The sequence below is a fragment of the Notechis scutatus genome, chromosome 5 (genome assembly GCF_049901735.1).
Source record: "Notechis scutatus isolate UNSWTSFEM ecotype Mainland chromosome 5, rNotScu1.2, whole genome shotgun sequence".
Lineage (NCBI taxonomy): Eukaryota > Metazoa > Chordata > Lepidosauria > Squamata > Elapidae > Notechis > Notechis scutatus.
In genome coordinates, this window is record NC_142013.1 from 62,710,445 (window position 1) to 62,730,223 (window position 19,779).

The 19,779-nt window shown below is 37.7% G+C and overlaps 1 protein-coding gene across 7 annotated transcripts in view; it reads left to right on the plus strand.

Moving 5' to 3' along the window:
• The first annotated feature begins 7,742 nt into the window (after window positions 1–7,742).
• DMD (dystrophin) overlaps window positions 7,743–19,779 on the plus strand; it is a 1,185,061-nt gene continuing 1,173,024 nt past the window's right edge. For all 7 annotated transcript variants that reach the window (XM_087966867.1, XM_087966866.1, XM_087966869.1 and 4 more), the window contains exon 1: window positions 7,743–7,854. In XM_087966867.1, the coding sequence (XP_087822993.1) occupies window positions 7,758–7,854 (97 nt within the window). In that variant the 5' untranslated portion in view covers window positions 7,743–7,757. The remainder of the gene's footprint in view (window positions 7,855–19,779) is intronic.

Below are 19,779 nucleotides of genomic sequence, written 5' to 3' on the forward strand. Positions count from 1 at the left end.
AATATAAAAATGAGCATGAACTTGAATTTGTGTCTGTACGAAGAGATGTAACCCAGGATTATGCTGCTTTCAAAAAAGATGTTTTACTTGTATTTCTTTTTTTTTGTGAAAACTCAAATAAAACTTACAAAAAAAAAAGAAAAGAAGGGGCAACTTTCTACCCTCCATTGACTTAATGGAGGCCTATGCCCACATTCCAGTTAGATCCTCACGTAGCAAACCTCTTTGTTTTTGTTATAATACTCAACGTTTTGAATACGTTGCACTGTCCTTCGGGTTGTCATCTGCCCGAGGTTCTTACGAAGGTTCTGATGGCTCTGGCTATCCATCTCGGGAACACCTGTTAGACAGCAGTGTTACTTAAATGACATTTCATTATTATCTTGCTCATATAAACAGGCAAAAGGGGAGGCCTTAGCATCGGTCATCACCTGGAGAGACTTGCAGTCCATTTCTCATCACCCACGCATACGCAAGTTTCTTGCGCGGAGCTACAAACTTACGGCCTCCTGTAGTGCATTGATAACACATGTGGGACCTCAACAAGGTCCTTACTGCACTCAAGAAAACTCCCTTTGAGCCCCTGTAGACCACGAGTCTCCATTTCTAACATACAAGATGGTTCTCTTGGTTGCCATTACATTGGCCAGTCGCATCTTGGATCTAATAGCCTTGTCAGTTAGACAGGAGTCTGTATTTTTTCATACAGACAGAGTGGTCCTTAGTCCAGATTCATCTTTCACCCATAGATAAATTTGGGTTTCCACAGACCATAGGAACTGATACTCCCGTACGTTTGTCTGAGACTGACATAAAATCTGGTACAACAATGGCACAGTCTAGATGTAAGGCGAGCTCTCTGCGTATATTTCAACCGCATGATGTGTGTTAAGAAATGGAGGTTCTCTTCATTTCTTTTCAACCACCCACCATTGGTTGCAAGACCTCTTCCTCAATGATCAGTAGGTGGCTGAGAGCACAATTACCAAGTCCTACGAGAGACAGTCTCTTCCTGTACCCAGGGGCATCACTGCTCATTCGACCTGGAGCACTGCGATGTTGACAACATGGGCCACAAGCCGACAATAGAGGAAATTTACAAGGCAACAACATGGGCCTCACCATTGCCTTTTATTTAGAAACTATTAGAATGATGTCTTTGCTTCTACAGAGGCTGCCTTTGACAGGAGAGTGTTACAAAGGGTCCAAGAAAAAGGGGAATATGAACCAGACGGAAGCCCTCCCAAGCTTTGGTATGTCCCAATCAATGGATGCTCTTCACAGCTCATCTGGAGAAGGGGCGTTGGTACTTACCTGACACACTCTTTCTCTGTGAGCTGTGAAGAGCATCCATCCCCACCCTTATTTGTCTGGTGGGATGCTATTCCGGCCAAGTATTAGAAAGGTGAAGGAGAAGAAATATTTCATCACTTCAACTTTGCCAAAACTGGGGACGCTAGGGAGGAGTCCCGTGGAGGACAAGGAGCAACAGAAGCAACAGTCCTTTCAATTAAAGCCCAGCCTATCAGACGAGCATCATCCAAATCAATGGATGCTCTTCACAGCTCACAGAGAAAGGGCGTGTCAGGTAAGTACCATAACACTAATCCCCAAAGAGGGTGCAGATGTCAATCAAATAAAGAATTATAGACCAATATCTCTTCTAAACTCAGACTATAAAATTTTCATGACTATAATGGCAGAAAGACTAAAGAAAGTGCTCAATGACAAAATTCACCCTGACCAAAATGAATTCCCACGAGACAGATTAGGTATAATACAGGAATGATAATATATTAGAATTTTATGAACTGCACCCAGGAAATCAAGTGGCCCTTGTCTTCCTGGATGCACAAAAGGCCTTTGATAACCTCAACTGGGATTTTATGAAACACCAGATTAACCTGATGAAATTTGGTGGTAATTTTGCAAACATGCTAAATTCAATTTACACCACACAAAAGCAAATGTACTGATAAATGGAGAAGCTACCAAATCATTTGAGATAAAGAAGGGTGTCAGGCAGGGATGCCCGTTGTCACTTCTGCTCTTCATAACAATCCTAGAAACATTATTGGACAGAATTAGATCGAACAAAGAAATTAAGGCAACAAAAATTAAAAGTCAAGAGTACAAATTAAAAGCATTTGCGGATGACATGGTATTTGTCATAGAAGAACCAATAGATTCGGGACCAGTATTATTAAATGAAATAGACAAATTTGCTAAATTGGCAGGATTAAAAATTAATAGGGAAAAGACCAAAATGTTAGTTAAAAACCTAACAAACAGTAAGCAAAAAGAACTAGATGAAATGATGGGATTACAAATTGTGAATAAGATTAAATATCTAGGCATTTGGCTAAGACCTAGAACATTATCCCTGAGGGAGGACAATTATACCAAATTATTACAACAAATTGGAAAGGATTTGGAAAAGTGGAACAAAATGAAAATTTCACTATTAGGTAGAATAGCAACAATTAAGATGAATGTCCTACCCAAAATCTTGTATTTATTTCAAACAATTCCGGTACTATTGGACAATTTTTTTAAAAAAAAGTGGACAAAATCGTTATGAAATTCATTTGGGCAGGAAAGAAAACAAGAATTTTAAAAAATCTATTTACAAGACAATAAAAGCAGAGGTAGTCTTGGTCTGGGAGACCTACTACAAAGCACTAGTGTGGATAAAAGACTGGATTAAATTGGAAAACAAAAGAATTTTAACACTTGAGGGCCATGATTTACAAATAGGATGGCACGCATTTTTGTGGAACCCAAATAACAAAAGTCATTCATATTTCTCCAGACACACTTTATGTAAATCCTTGATTAAAATCTGGATAGATATTAGAAGAAACCATTACACTAAAATCCTGAGGTGGCTTTTAACAATGGAGGCTATGTTCCATCCTAACACAATGGACATTAGCCAAAAGCTTAAATGCCACCAAATACTAGATAATGAGGAATCACTTAAATCAATTCTGGTGCTAAAATCCCAAGGAATAATTATTGACAACTGGTCCTACTTTCAAATAAAAATGAAACATATTAGGGACGCAAAAGAACATGGATTTGAAACAAAAGATACTCAATTAGATAAAATACTCCTGGGCCCAGAGAAAAATATGATATTTAAATTGTATAATTTTTTACTAGAGTATGAATTAGCTGAGGAAATTGTGAAAGGACCAATGTTAGCTTGGGCAAAAAGCTTTGGTTATAATATAGATTTGGATGATTAGGAGGAAATTTGGCAAAAAAATATTACATTTCCAAAATCAATACCATATCAGGAAAATTTATATAAAATGATATACAGATGGCATCTGGCACCTTCTAAATTAGCTAAAATATATCCAACAGCAAATCCAAGCTGTTGGAAATGCAAAGAGAAACTTGGTACCTATTTCCATCTTTGGTGGACATGCCCTGAGATTAAAAAATATTGGACAAGGATAAGAATATGGATAGAAGAAATTATCGAATGAGGACTGGAGTGGAAACCGGAACTGTTCCTCCTGGGAATGGTTAAAGGGGAATACCCTCCCAAAGTGAGATATCTGATCACCCACTTATTAACAGCAGCGCGAATTTCTTTAGCGCAATATTGGAAAAGGCCCAATGTACCACCGATACACATTATTATTCAAAAAAGCTACGAATACGCCAAAATAGAGAGGCTCACGCTCAAATTAAATGGGAAGGAAGAATCAGAGTATTATTTGATTTGGGATAAGTGGTATAGCTGGGTAGAGCGCAAGAAAAAAGGTATGCAGGATAAATGAACTCAGGACACATACTATCGTTGTATATATTGAATGTATAATAATAACAATTTCAAGCTTCTTGTCTATTATATAAATATTATGAAGGATCCATTCGATTAACCAATACAGTTACAATCCAATAGTAATAGCAGAATAATATATTATTTATTAATTAATAGGTAATTGATAAGGGATAAGGAATACTTCCCAATGATTACTTACTACTGTTTACTATGAGCTATCCAATGTAATAGAAAAAATACATTTATTGTTGTATTTATATTCTTTTTATTTTTACATACTTGTATGTTTGTTCATGTTTTAATCTTTTGTAAATAAAGTCTATTTTAAAACTCAAAAAAAACCATTCACTGAAATAGAAAAAGAATTCAAATATAAATATGAAGTATCAACGAAGTGTTGTAGCACACATCAGTCGGCCTCATATAGTCAAGTGTGGGGAAATAATTATCCTTTAATATTATCTCAATCTTATGTTGAGCACAATATCAATCAATCAGAATGGAGCTGGAAGATACCTTGGAGGTCTTCTAGTCCAACCCCCTGCTCAAGCAGAAGACCTATATCATTTCAGACAAGTGATTATCCAGTCTTTTCTTTTAAAAAAACTCAGTGATAAAGCTTCCATGACTTCTAATGGAAAGCTGTTCCACTGGTTAATTGTTCTCACTGTTAACAAATGTGTCCTTATTTCCAGGTTGCTTCTCTCCTTGATTAAGTTTCCATCCATTGTTTCTTGTCCAGCCCTCTGGTACTTTGTGGCAGCCCCTCAAATACTGGAAAAGTGCTATCATCCCACCTAGTCCTTCTTTTCTCTAGAATAGCCAAACACAAATCACTACCCCCATGGCCCTCCTCATCCTGAAATAACTCATGTCCCTTAACAAGCCTCACATTCGATTAGCAAACATGTGGGCAAAAGGAGGGAGTGATCCCATTCAAGGTACGAGATTCACTCCCACAAATCCTTGGGTTACAAATGGAATGGGCAGGCTCCATTGTATTCATAACTCGAGGTCTACCTGTAGTTTATTCGTAAATGACTTTTTTTAAGCAAACAAAAAACAAACACAGTTCATATTCTGAATTGCTTATCTTCAAAGATGGATCTGCAGGAATTTGATCAATTTCTTCTTGCAAATGGTACTAGACTTTGTTGCTACACTTTGAAAACATTAATACATGCACTATTTTAAAAAATGAGTGCTTTACATTACAAACTGCAGAAAAATGTAAGAAATAGTAAATGAAAAACATTGAAGAAAATCTCACTAAATCTTGTTTATACAAACATACTAAATGTTCATATTTTTCCATCCCTACCAATCACCTTTTCTCCTTATACTACATCAATACGTCAGTTTATATATTGCTTTTTCTTCCTTAAAGTCTCACTTTTTGTAGATACCTATCTAAATACATATTTTTCTTGATATTCCCCTTCTCCATTCTTTCATTCTTATTTTATATGTTATGCAGTTACATCCTCATGCATTCTCACTATATGACCAAATTATCTTAACATACTTTTCTATAATTACTCAAATTTTACTGTTCATGTTTTTCATTGTCTATTCTTAGCTATTTATACTATATGAATGTATATTAAACAACAAATGGAACATCACAAATCCTCATTTCACTTTGTTCACAGAATGTAATCATTCACTAGACATTTAATTTATTGTCACATATGCTTTATATTCATTATACCACACAAGCAATAAAATTTACGCTATATATGCATACCACATTTAATAATTTGTACATACCCTAAATCAAAAAATGTACAATAACTTTTTCCCTTCATTCAGAATATTGCATAATATTCCACAGTATCCATGCTGTTTCTTCATGTGATTTGTAAAATGAAACTATTACCAGTTTATGAATTTTATTTTCAAACGCGGCCACAATAATTTAGGTAAAGCAGTTCATACTTCTTAGTGCACATTTTGACTCTTCTTTTAAAACTAAAGTTTTACTTCCATGGATATATTCATCAATTCCACTCCATATCATGAATGATTTTTATTACATTGTTTTTCTTTCTTTCTTTCTTTCTTTCTTTCTTTCTTTCTTTCTTTCTTTCTTTCTTTCTTTCTTTCTTTCTTTCTTTCTTTCTTTCTTTCTTTCTTTCTTTCTTTTTTTCTTTCTTTCTTTCTTTCTTTCTTTCTTTCTTTCTTTCTTCTTTCTTTCTTTCTTTCTTTCTTTCTTTCTTTCTTTCTTTCTCTCTCTCTCTCTCTCTCTCTCTCTCTCTCTCTTTTTCTTTCATCTACCTATCTACCTACCTACCTACCTACCTATCTATCTATCTGTTCCTGTCTTCACTTTGCAACTATTCTTGACAGATGGGCCAATGAATGCATTTTACCTCCACAGTGTGTAATCAGTTTGGTCAGCTACAGCTTTCCCATAATTTTTTAAAAAGGCAAAGGAGTAGGCTAGATTACCCTCTCTCCATAATTTTGTAATGCATTATATCAATATTCCTACCTTGAATCATAGTGACTAGAGATCTTTAGTAAAAGCATTTACTGTGATTAAAACCTTAAGCAAACATCTTTGCTTGTTACTGATCTATACTGGATTTTGTATATTTAGAGAGTTTTGGGGAAAATGTTAATTTACTAATTTAAATTTGTTGAACAAACAAGGACCAACACGTGTGCTAATTTACTAAAAAAAATTGAAATTTTGCACAATAATATAATATCTACTTTGTTTTGGACCAGAGACAGATCCAGGGATGGTTTATTCCAGTAGCTGATTACAAAGTAAAGACTAAAGTGGTCCCAGTGGTGGTAGCAGCATTCGGAGCTGTGACTCCTTAGCCATTGTGGCTTAATATATTAATGTAATCAAATCCAATCATGTTTCTTATCATCAACAAAAGGCGATCTGTTACATTTTATCCAATGTATGTTTCACTTTTCACTTTTATATTGTTTAAAATACAAGCTGTACAACACTGAAAAAATAATACAGTCTTAGTATCCAATGTGACTATTTTCTCTACTTGACTATTGAAGTCTTATGGAGATAGCAATTTCAATGCCATTCTTATTTGAGTATTACTCTGATGAAAATATTAATTGGCTGGTTAATTGGCTATAAAAAAGTGCCCCCATATTGCTGTGATCATTGTAAAGTGTAGCTTACAATGAATAACTGGAAATTAATGTCACAGTAAATGCATGAAATATTTATTAAGAGTTATGAATGTAAATAAGAGGCATAAGTAACAATCACTTGTAGATATATAACCTCTATTAGGCTTAAATAGAATGCTCTAATCTCTTAGAAAACTGTTTATTATGATGGACATAATGAAATTTTTGTTTGGATTTCATATTGTTAATGAAGCACGGCTGAATTCATCAATAACATGCTCATAATACTGGATTTTTGGAAGTCTTTTCCAAGCGAAGTTTTTACAAAAAAATGGTGTATTTCAAGGAAGTTGATAAGTGTTTTTACTGTAAAGTAAGAAAATAAAAGGCAATGTAAGGAGGATGAAAAATGAAATGCTCCAAGAAATGAAATGTCACTGTCTTTACTGAAACAATCATAAATAAAAGAAGCTAATAGCTTTAATAATGTTCATGTAAATAACATTATGAGCCTTAATGTCAGAGAGAATCCACATGCCAGGATTTGGAAGAGATTTGCAGAGACACAGCTCTCTGAGGCAGAGAGAAGGCTCATTAAATGCAAGATGCTGCTGTGTCTCATTGTGTGTTTGCACTAAGGTATAGGTTTGCCAGACTGACGTATCAGAGAAAGTCAGAGTGGTTACCACACAGCAAAATAGCTACATAATAAATGACGGAGAGAATCATGTTAGGCATACCCACCTAACCTAACTTGAATCATGTAAAAGGAGAGCTATTGGAATTCAAATAGACTTTCTAGCTCCCAGCAGCCAGCAGCAATAGGATGCTTTCAGGAAGATGACAGATGCAAAGGAAAGATGCTGTTTTGCACTATCTAGATTTGTTATCGCAGCCAATTTACTGGCATGAAGGAGTGACGAGAATAGCAGCTGGTATGGAAGGTAGGATGATCAAAGGTTTTGCACTGATATTTATGTCATTAGAAATTGACTGTGACAAAGCATACATTTAAATGAATCTTCTCTGTTGATGATGGCAGAGGATTTGTTTTTTAGCTTTGAAATTCTGATGATATTGTTGCCTCTGAAAGATAGATTTGTGAATTGCGTTTATGCTTCTGTTATGTCTTTGTGCTTGTATCTTATCTCAGGGAGCCACTTGCCTGAAAGGGATTGTTATAGAAAGATGAGGCTATAGAATCAAAGTGCTTCTGAGGAAGTCCTGATAAAGGGAAACAAACCGAATCTTCCATAGGGTTTAAACTGCTTAAGCTAAAATGCAGTAATCATTTTTTTAAGCTTGAGAAAGAATGCTGTATATTGAACATTGTGAAATAGCAAATATTATCACAGTTTCTGTTTTTATTTTGCTTCTTCCCTTTTTATAGTTTTAAGATGTAATAATTTGCAAATTGCTACAAGAAAGAAATGCATTTGAGATCTTCTGCACAATCTTTCAACAAGTCTAACATCTGTTTCAGCTACTGAACTGTATTCTGTGTTGACAACTTCATGTAATTTTTTGCTTGATTACAGTTCTTATTTTCAATATATCAGCTTGCTTTATATATAATTTTGAAAACTGCCTTTAACAGGACAGGAAAAATAACATTATTTGAATTGAGATCATGGTTTTTGGATATTCTGGTTACAGTTCTTACCTTCGTGTTCCACTATGTAATATTTTATTTATTTGTTGGCTTGATCTGTAAGTAGAAAAAAATAAACTGAAGTTTCAGGTGACTTTTTAAAAAAAGTTTGAGGTTATGTTAAAGAACAGCATTCCAGGTTTTTGAATGATTCCTTTATTCTCAATCATCGTATAATTGATATGTTCTTGTTGACTCATAATGATTATCACAAATTTACGAGATTTATCAACAGAAGTTCCTTGTTTATGAGAATCTTATTGGGCAGATTAGAAAGTAAACTATTTGTGAACCTTATATTTTATCAATAATTATTGAAATTATTCAGATCATCACAAGGATGTAAATATATTACATAACAATGATGATTTTAAGTTAAATGTAATATTTGATCTTTCTGTAGCTTGAATTAAGTATTGTGTGAAGAATGTTCATGTTAATAGAATTGAAGTATTAAACTTTTATATGAAAAGCTGCACATTAATAAATATTTCCCCAGTTTGGATTAAAGAAGAAACTAATTTGCAATTCTAAATGAAACATAAACTAATAAAAAAATCTGACTTTTGATAGTTTAAGCATGTTTATTCTCAGAGTTAAAGTACAAAGAAAATATAAAGAATGGAGAATTGCTTTGGAAATTGTTGAATTATGGGAAAGTACTATGGAACTGGGGAGCACATAACTTTTATTTTATTTTAATCTTTTTGTTATGAGTTTTTCATGTTGTAATTATTTTCTGGTTTATATCATTATGAGCTACCAGCATAAATATAGTAAATGTAATAAAATAAATAAATGATTTCATGTAAAAAATGACTGACATAAGACCAGTGTTAATCTCAATGTATTTCAAATGTTCATTAGACAGATGACTATTCCAAAGGAAATTTGTATATAAACTCATTTTAAAAGTTCATTTTTGTATGGATGAATCCAGGTCCAGTTTGTATGATCCAGTTTGTACATTGTTTAAGTTGATAAAATTACAACCTTATGATTTCCCTTTCATTGTGAGCTAGAACATTGTTTCTATCTAATTGGGAATAGATCTTGTAAATTTTGTTAATAGTTTTATATAGGCGAATATTAAACTACATTGAACTGACAGTAGGGGGAGCTGGCAGTTGATACTATAGAGAGAAAGACACACGGAGGGAAGATAGCACCAAAGGCTTGGGCTTAGCTGTTTAAGGTAGAAATGGACTTCTACAGCAATAATGGTAATAATTTTTCAAAAATGTTGTTAAGTTCTAAAATGTTGGTGCTCTTGCGGTCAGATGAAATGGACTGCAGTATAGGTTAATAGGTTCCATACAAATGAAAAATATTAATGAGACAACCAGTGCAAAAGTGCATGTTTCTGTATCTGTTTGTGTGTATCTATCATGTTATTTTAATGTACTGTTAGGGTTAGTATCAATATTTGGAATTTTGTTTTAGAACTTTGGCTAGATGTTTCTTAGGTAAATAACTTAGTTGAAAATAGATGTACACTTTCAGATTCAATGCAAATAATGTTCACATTGGATCAGAGTTGCTAATTTGTACTTGACATTTATTTATGTGTCTATTTTCTGCAGAAAAGTAATGAATTATGTAGCTAAGGTTATACATTCTGTAACATGTGTATATGTGCATATTTAATGTAAAGGATTGATTTTTGACAAAATGTACAGTAAATCTCGGCACTGATTGGAAAGGAAATACAAGATTCAAATATTCTTCAGATATTTTGCACTATTTTAGAATCTTGATAAAGTCTTTCCAAATATAAGAAAAATGCATTTTAATATGGCAAAATAATTTTGCAAAATGATGTTCACATTAATATACTATAACACTCAAAATTGGTTTTGCCTTTGTACTCTTATATGGGTAAAGTAGATGGTGCCATATTATTCATCCTATAGTCAACTTCTGAAATAAAATAAGAATGAATCAGAAGAGAGAATCATAGTGCTTGTTACATAACATAACAGCTATTTTACAGTATTGTGAAAAACATGTCAGTTTTGCTTAAAACGTCTATTAAAAGTACTGTAGTTAAAATGTGGGAAATTGTTGTTTGCTTCTCAATAAATTGTAAGAATTCCTTCCTTCCTTCCCTCCCTATGTTCAGTGAATATATTATGTTATACAGTGACTTGCTTTGGGATTTTTTAATAATTTTGAACAATATAATGACATCTTAAATAACAATGAAAGACAATAAAATGCTCAGGTAGAGTCAAAAGCATTAGAAAAGAAAGATGACAAGGAGACAAGGAGATAAACATTGAGCAAAGCATTGAGCATATATAGTAAATGCATTGTTTGATGATTTACCTTTTCTTTTGTTTCTGATTGAGAGAGGAATCTCTCAATCTTTCTGTATAACTAGAAAAAAGGAAAAGTAGAACATTTTTATTAGCATTGTTTTTTCATGGCATTTTCCCATAATAGATTGAAAGATAAACCATGGCTAGTACTTCTTTATTGGCCACCAAAGGACCTATCTAAATTGGTGTTTAAGTACTTTTCCAATATACAGTAAAATAAAATGCTAATATACAAAGCACATCTGCATAATATTTAATCCAAATGGAAAAATATGTTGCAAATTATTGAAGCAACAATTTTTTTAATGAACTTGAACCAAGTGCTCTGTAATCTTTATCTCACACTCACTACACATACAACCAAGCAGTAGTTTCAATGATAAAATAATGCCTGTGCCCATCTAATGAACTGGAATGCATTTGGAGTTCCAGAGACTGGTATTTTATTCACTTAGTCAAAATATCAATCCTATACTGTATCTGTAGGTCAGAGATTAATAAAACTTTTTAATTTCTTTATTAGCAATATGTGATAGATTGTACATAGATTTTTAGAACATCAAGGAAAGGATGATATTTGAAACTCATTGAATTTTCTTCCTGCTTTAGACCATACCTTTTAGAATATTCTTTAACTTTTACTAGAATAAGTTTTGTAGAATGTTTGATATTGCAAATAGTTTCATTGAGAACTACACCTTTCATTTAAGCTCATTATATTAAAATCAATAATTCTAAAATATTTATTTATTTGAATCCTGGGGTTTTTTATTTTTATAAATAATTCAATGCAGTGAACAATGCAGCCCTTTGATTAAAGCAGCCCTTTGGTGCTTCATTGACTGATGTGAGTTTGTCAATGCCAATGGTGTTCAAGTGGTGCTCCAGTAGTTTTGGGATTGTACCCAAGGTGTCTACTAATATTGGTACTACATTTGCTTTCTTTTGCCAGAACAGTGATGGGATTCAAATTTTTTTACTACCTGTTCTGTGGGAGTGGCTTGGTAGGCATGGCAGGGGAAGGATACTGTAAAATCTCCAGTCAGAGGTGGTATTTGCCTGTTCTCCAAACTATTCAAAATTTCCACTACCGGTTCTCCAGAACTGGTCAGAACCTGCTGAATACCACTTCTGTGCCAGAATCTTTTTTTATTTACAAGTCTTTATATTTTGTTATCTTCTCCAATTCTTTCTCTTTTATTCTGTTGTCTCCAGATACTGCAATGTCCACTATCCAGACTATATTTGTTTTTCTTACTGACAATTGTTAAGTCTGGAATGTTATATGGCAGCTGCCTATTTGAATTCTAAAATCCTAGAACACTTTCCTCCTTAATTTTCAATTACTTTCTCTATTTTATGGTTCCACAAATTTTTGCTTGCAGATTTTCCATGCAACATTGTTGCTACTTTATTATACTGTTGTTTGCAGTGAGTCTGTGCAATATTCTTGCAGCAGCTAACCCAGTGGTCTACTGTTTCTTCAACTTCTTAAGGAAGCACTTGCTTTCTGTTGCTGTCTTCTCAGTTGTGGCTTTGTGTGCATTTGTGCAGCCAGAATTCACCCCTGACTCTTTCTTCAACTCTTACTCTTAGTCATTGCCAGGTCTTGTTATTATCAGATTAGAAACTGGGAAACTGTGAGGTCCTACCTGAGGCTCAAAGCTAGGTGGTTAACTTTGGCCAGTTACTCTCTCTGTCTCTCTCTCAGCCCTAGAAAGGAGCAGTGGCAAAATACTTCTGAAAATGTTGCCAGGAAATCTGCAGAGACGTGTCCAGACAGCTTCCAAGGATCCAAAAATTGATCTGAAAATATGTACACACAAAAGCATTAGATAGCATTAGAATAAGCATAAAAATGCTCTAATAGAAGATAGCTGTAGTTGAACTATTGTGTCCTTAGTCTCCCATACTCCCAAACTAGTGGTGGTATTCTACCAATTCGACCCAGTTCGGTCAAACCAGTAGGTCTGAGGATCATCTGTGAGTGAACCAGTTCACTCCGACAATCAGCTGTTGGGCCTGCCCACCCACCCCAGATCTATACTGATCTTTATTTCCTGGTTTTGAAGCTCAGCTGCTTCGCACGGCACAGAGGATTGCTACACATCAGGTGTTGAAGACACAGGGAGAGTGCAGGATTGCAGGAGAAGGACACTAGCAAACCCTCTGTGCGTGCGTGCACAAAGCTCACCCACCAAGCCACAGAACCGTGGTTTAAAAATTTGAATCCCACCACTGTCCCAAACTATAGAGTAATAAACTGTCTGTAAGCAAACAACCAATGTCAGAGAATATCAAGGACTCCACACTTTATTTTTGCTGTCTCTCACCTGAGAGCTGATTTTGCTATATCATTGCTGGTGCTTCCACTGTGCCTCTTACTAATAATCCAAAATTGTTTCAAGTTTCCCAGTGATGAATTGTGTGGCATCAATTACAAATTATAATTGTTGGTCCCTGTTACCTTTTCTTTATACCGATCAATTTCTAATATATAAATATGGTCAAATTCTGTAGACAAGTTGATCAGTCAAAATAGATAGTAAAATACAGTAAACTGGAAAAATACTGGTTTGTAGTGAAAAATATACTGTTTTCTCATTGGAATACAATCATATTTGCCAGTTAAAATTAAATGAGATCTGTGCTAACTTAGGTCAAATATTGGAGGAAAGACAATAAAACTTTAAACTGATTGTTTAATGAGAAATATTTTGTCAGGGAAAACCATTTTTGAGAAGCAGTTATGAATAAAATTGAGTTTGTAAAATCTTTTCCATCATAAAGGAAAAAAGATAAATAACAACCAACAAATGCTAGAATAATAAATAGTCTAGAGACTTAAATAAATAATAATAATAGGGACATGCCTTCAGAAGCTTCATTATCACTTTCAGTGAGATTTTAATTTTATATTGTTACAATACAAATTAATTTTTCTCACCAAACATAATTTGAGTATTAGAAGAAAAATAATAAAACCCAGAAACAAAAGGGTGTTTGTATTACTAGGTTTCAATCATGAAGAAATATTTCTAGAAATATTTTTCTTGTGTAATCAACTTTAGGCAGTTGCCTTTGTAAAAGATGCAGGAATATATTTGATGTCTGAATTCTTAGAATGTTAAAATGACATTTAGTTTTACATTACATTTATATACTAGGCTGTAAAAGTAAATAATTGCTTTAGAGCAGGGGTGTCAAACTCAAGGCCCATGGACTGGATCCAGCCCACACGGCTGTCCTGGAAACAGTAAGGGACCGTCCTGCGTTGCTTTGGCCTGGCCCATCCCATCCCAGTGGCCGCACATGTATTCAGGAGGAGGTGGGCACACACTCACACAGGCCCAGTCCACGCCATCCCAGCAAGCACATGTGCACACTGTGGGGTGGGCCGGGTCTGTGCATGCATGTGCCTGCCGCCTCCTATGTGCATGTGTGCCTGCCGGGATGAGGTGGACTGGACCTATATGCGTGTGCGCCTGCCTCCTTCTGTGAACAAGCACTCCTGCTGGGATGGGATAGGCATGTTCTGACCTAGGCCTCACAAAATCACAAAGCAGACTCCTCATCCCAACAAAACCCCTTTTTATTAGGCTAATGTGAATTCCTATCATTCACATCCAGCAAAGTCCCTCAAACAGTCTTTCAAGAGTGATTTACAGCCATAGTGTCAGGATTCCAGCAATCGCTCGAATTAAATCATGATTCTCGAGCCAAACTTCAATAAACTTCAAAGGATTCATTAGAGGCGACATACTGGTACTGCCCTGTATGAAGCCAACTTTGGCATATGTAATTTATAGTCATCTGTGACACTGTTTCCCCCCTCCCCCCTGGGTGTCTCATAAACCAGATTCTCCAATTGAGCACATTCACAGGCTGGGTGACATCATTCACGTTCTCTAATTAAATATATTTGAGGGGAAAAACTCTGGTATTTTAGTTACAATCTTTTAAAGATAAGAGTTGGAATGTACTCTCACTTTCCCCTCAGTGGTGATATTCAACCAGTTCACACAGGATCGGGTGAACCGGTAGCAAGAATTTGGCATGGGTTGCCGAACCAGTAATAAGTTCTGGCTGGCCACGCCCCCAATCCGGTCACCCTCCTGTGCGTTGCTCGCTTACCCGCCCGGCTGACATTCACCTAAGGTATTTCTTTTTTTTTCTCCCTCCCAACAATCAGCTGTGCATAGATCAGCTATGCCGGGATTTCCTTTGCTGAGGGCCCAGGAAGGCAAAAAATGGAGGGCGGAACTCAGCCCCCCCTCCATTTTTTTGCCTTCTAGAGCCTTAGAGGAGCCTTCGCGGAGCAAACCCTCCCCCCCAGAGGCTCCTTTGAGGCTAGGAAGCTTCCAAAACGGAGCTTGGAGGGGTGCTGCATGCCCCTCCCATGCTCTGTTTTTTTTTCCTTCCTGAGCCTCAGAAGAGCTTTAGGGGAGCAAAAACACTCCCCGAGGCTCCTTTGAGGCTAGGAAGCTCCCAAAATGGAGCTTGGAGGGATGCTGCATGCCCCTCCCATGCTCTGTTTTTTTTCCTTCCTGAGCCTCAGAAGAGCTTTAGGGGAGCAAAAACACCCCCAGGCTCCTTTGAGGCTAGGAAGCTCCCAAAATGGAGCTTGGAGGGATGCTGCATGCCCTCCCATGCTCTGTTTTTTTCCTTCCTGAGCCTCAGAAGAGCTTTAGGGGAGCAAAAACACCCCCGAGGCTCCTTTGAGGCTAGAAAGCTCCCAAAATGGAGCTTGGAGGGGTGCTGCATGCCCCTCCCATGCTCTGTTTTTTTCCTTCCTGAGCCTCAGAAGAGCTTTAGGGGAGCAAAAACACCCCCGAGGCTCCTTTGAGGCTAGGAAGCTCCCAAAATGGAGCTTGGAGGGATGCTGCATGCCCCTCCCATGCTCTGTTTTTTTCCTTCCTGAGCCTCAGAAGAGCTTTAGGGGAGCAAAAACACCCCCCGAGGCTCCTTTGAGGCTAGGAAGCTCCCAAAATGGAGCTTGGAGGGGTGCTGTGCACCCCTCCAATGCTCTGTTTTTCCCTTCCTGAGCCTCAGAGGAGCCTCAGGGGAGCAAAAACGCCTTCCCAGAGGCTCCTCTGAGGCTAGTAAGCTCCCAAAAATGGGTGGGGGTGGCAAAAAGCAAAAAAAAAAAAAGCCACACCCACCCAGTCACATGGCCACACCCTCAAGCCATGCCCATAGAACCGGTAGTAAAAAATTTTAATTCCCACCACTGTCCCCCCCCTCTTTTATGGCAACTACTAAAACAGGCGTAGGAATATTTTATGAGTTGACATTTGGCTCCTCTCACTTTCTGAAGGTGACCTATATGAAGCAAAAACAAATTTCAGTGCAGATATAGAATTTAGGGTTGTTTGAATTCAGGCTTGGTTGGATATCTTGCCTGGACGTTCCTACTCTTTACCCAAGATGCCTCTGATAATGGGTAGTCCTCCCACTGGATTAAGTATTGTCTCCTGTGCCAACTCAAATCAAGGATTCGCTGCACCTCATAATGAGTTTGGCCTCCTATGACCACAGGATCTGAGGGCTCACAAGGTAGGGGCCTCAGGGTTGATCCCACCACGGGTTTTAAGAGGCTACTATGAAATACCGGGTGTATCTTCCCTAGCAATTGGGGCAATTTCAACTGCACCATGACTGGGTTGATAATCTTTACTATGGGGAATGGTCCCATAAACTTTGACCCCAGTTTCTTGCTAGGGAGTTTTAGCCTCAGATATTGTGTGGAGATGTAGACCTTCTCCCCCACCTGGAATGGCTGCTGCAGGGCTCAGTGTTTGTCTGCCTGTTCATTATAGGTCTGCGCTGCTTTAGCTAGCACTTTTTAAACATTCTCCCAAGTTACTTTCAGCATTGGCATCCACTCAGTCAGCTTGACTGATGAGGGGAGATCCCTTGGATGTCCTTAATCCCCTCTCCCCCCAAGGGGACCCTTTGGTTTGTCAGGGAATTCATTATGGAATTGGTTAACCAATCTATCTCCATGTACATCCCAACTTTTTACCCAAGTAGCATCTGACAAAGGGAAACCTTCCATAATACCAAATATTGCAATCTCCCTTGGTGCAATCCAGAATTGAGGATTTTCTTGATTTCATAATGTGTTTCACCCTGTACGATAAAAGATTTGGGGGGAGCTGTTGGTATCAGCCTTAGATTTGACCCAACAGCTGGTTTCAATAAACTACTATGGAACACTGGGTGTATTTTCCCCAATAGCTGGGGGAGACTTAATTGGACTGTGACTGGATTGATTATTTTTGATATAGGGAATGTACCTAAGAATTTAGGGCCCAACTTCCTACTGGGAAGTTTCAAATTGAGATACTTAGTTGACAAAATGTTTGTCTGCTTGTTTTTTATATTCCTCAGCAGCTTCTAGGTAATTCCGGCATAGGGACAAAATCCATGCCGGTGTTAATTTGGAACAAAGTCAAGCCTGTGCTGCTGTGTACTGCATTATTGTAAGCAACTTCTGTAAATGGCAACAGCTCTTCTCAGTTTTCCTGTTGATAATTTACATAGCATCTAATGTATTGTTCCACCATGGCATTTGTTCTCTCTGCTGCCCCATTGCATGCAGGATGGAACACTGAGGATAGCCCTTGGGATGACCCAGTGCACTTTAAAAACTCCCTCCAGAACTTAGCGGTAAACTGTACACCTTGATCTGAGATTACTCTACAAGGTACTCCGTGGAGCCTATAGATGTGCTTCATGAACAGTTTTGCAAGTTTTTTAGCTGAAGGTAGTCCATTACAGGCTGTAAAGTGGGCTTGCTTAGAGAATAAGTCGATAACCGTCCAAATCACTGAATGGAGGTTTGCTGGAACGCTGACACTGGTATCTTAAAGTGGTGCAAATGGATCTAAGGATTGCTTCTCCTGGGTGTGCTCTTTCTGGAGAGCTTAAATGACCTCTCTGCTAAAGGGTTTCACTTTATGAGCAAGAGTTGACTGCTGATAGTTATCATTGCATTTTAACTACCGTTTTATCGGCGTATAACACGCACAGGCGTATAACACGCATCTTCATTTTAAGGAATTCCTCAAGGTGCTCTGGCACCCTGCTTGATTTTTGTAACTCTGGCTTGCAGGTATTTTTAATCTAATGATTGGTATTTAGGGCAGCTTTTTGCAAGCAAAGAAGCTTTTTGTATTTTTGTACAGTTAATCCTTGACTTACAACAGTTCATTTAGTGACCATTCAAAGTTACAATGGCACTGAAAAAAGTGACTTATGACCACACTTACGACCGTTGCAGGATCCCCACTGTCATGAGAGGCTAGGCGGGGAGAAGCGCCTCTTCACGTGAGTGATGTCAAGTTGGCCAAGCCCACGCAGTCACATGACCACCAAGCTACACCCACCAACTAAGCCATGCCCACAGAACCAGTTGTTAAAAAATTTGAATCCCACCCCTGACACACAGACCTTATCAGGCTTGGAGAGTTGCCAGGCTGATAGCTTCCAAGCGCAATGCTGTACCAGAAAATACTTGGCAAGGAGTCGGGAACAAATCTTCGCCCTAATTAAATGAACTAATCGTCTGCTATAAACACCACCACCCTTTCGCTCCTCTTTATTCCCTAGGGAGGGACTTATGGCTCCCCCTTCAGAGTTCAAACAACACAAAACCAAAAGAAACCGTTCCAAAACTTAAATCCAACAGATAGGAGTCCTACAAGATTATATTCCACACGGCCTGTTTATCCAAACAGTCCTGGCACAAATTCTCAAAGCTCCGAGCCTCTGCTGAAAAACCTCTGCACGTAATCAGTCACTTTGTTCCTGACAATCTTCCCCCACACAGCTGTGTTCTTTTATACACTTTGAGGCAACGTGCTAATTACTGACTCCGTAAACCACCTAGATGGGCGTGTCAATCTCCCTAAATCAACGTCTGGCCTGATGTCTCCCCACAGCTTGACGTTTCAGCCTCCTTCTTGTTCTGGCATCAAGCCACGATCTGTCAGCTTCTTCGCTTGACTCTTCTGACTCATTTTGTGGCTCAATTGCAGGCATGAATGAGGTCGAGGGTTCAGGTGAAGAATGTCTGTGTGATAACCTCTCATCCCCCTGGCTCACATCTGTGTCTGTGTCTTCTAACAATTCAGACTCCAAATTCTCAGCAGGCTCCAGCCTTTCATCCTCAGAGTCATCAGAATCAAAACTCACAGCAGGATCGATCCTTTCAGTCACAACACTATCCCTCACCGCAGGGCCCTTCCCCCGAGTCTGACGATCAGGATGTGGTTTTGACGGAAATTGTGCGTGATATGTGTGAATAAGATCTGGGGCATGCACCTTGGATACATCCTGCCAAGAGCGAATTTCTGTTTCATTGTCCAGTTTTCCCACAAATACTGGAATCGTCCCTTTAACCATCTGGAATCATAAATTCCGATAACTGTAGTATCCGTAATAGGTTCAGTGCTGAGCCTGGATGGAGAACCGGTATCTTCTGGAGAACGAAGATTACACGATGGAGTGTCAGGTATTAACAGGGAGCGATGAAAAACAGGGTGAATGCGCATGGAGCGCGGTAAAGTAAGTCGATAAGCCACCGGGTTAATAACTGCCTCGATAGGGAAGGGACCAATAAAACGATGATCCAATTTCCTAATCGGACGATCGACTCGAAGATGTTTCGTTGACAACCACACCTTGTCTCCCACAGCCAATGGAGGCGTCGCCCGACGCGAACGATCGGCGAAACGTTTATAATCAGCTTTCGCTCGTTCTAATTGTCTGGAAATTAATTGATGCACGGCATATAACTCCGACAAAAAATCTCGTGCCTCCGGAACTGGAGAATCCGCGATGGATGGGGGAAAAACCTCGGATGATAACCCACATTGGCATAAAAAGGTGTC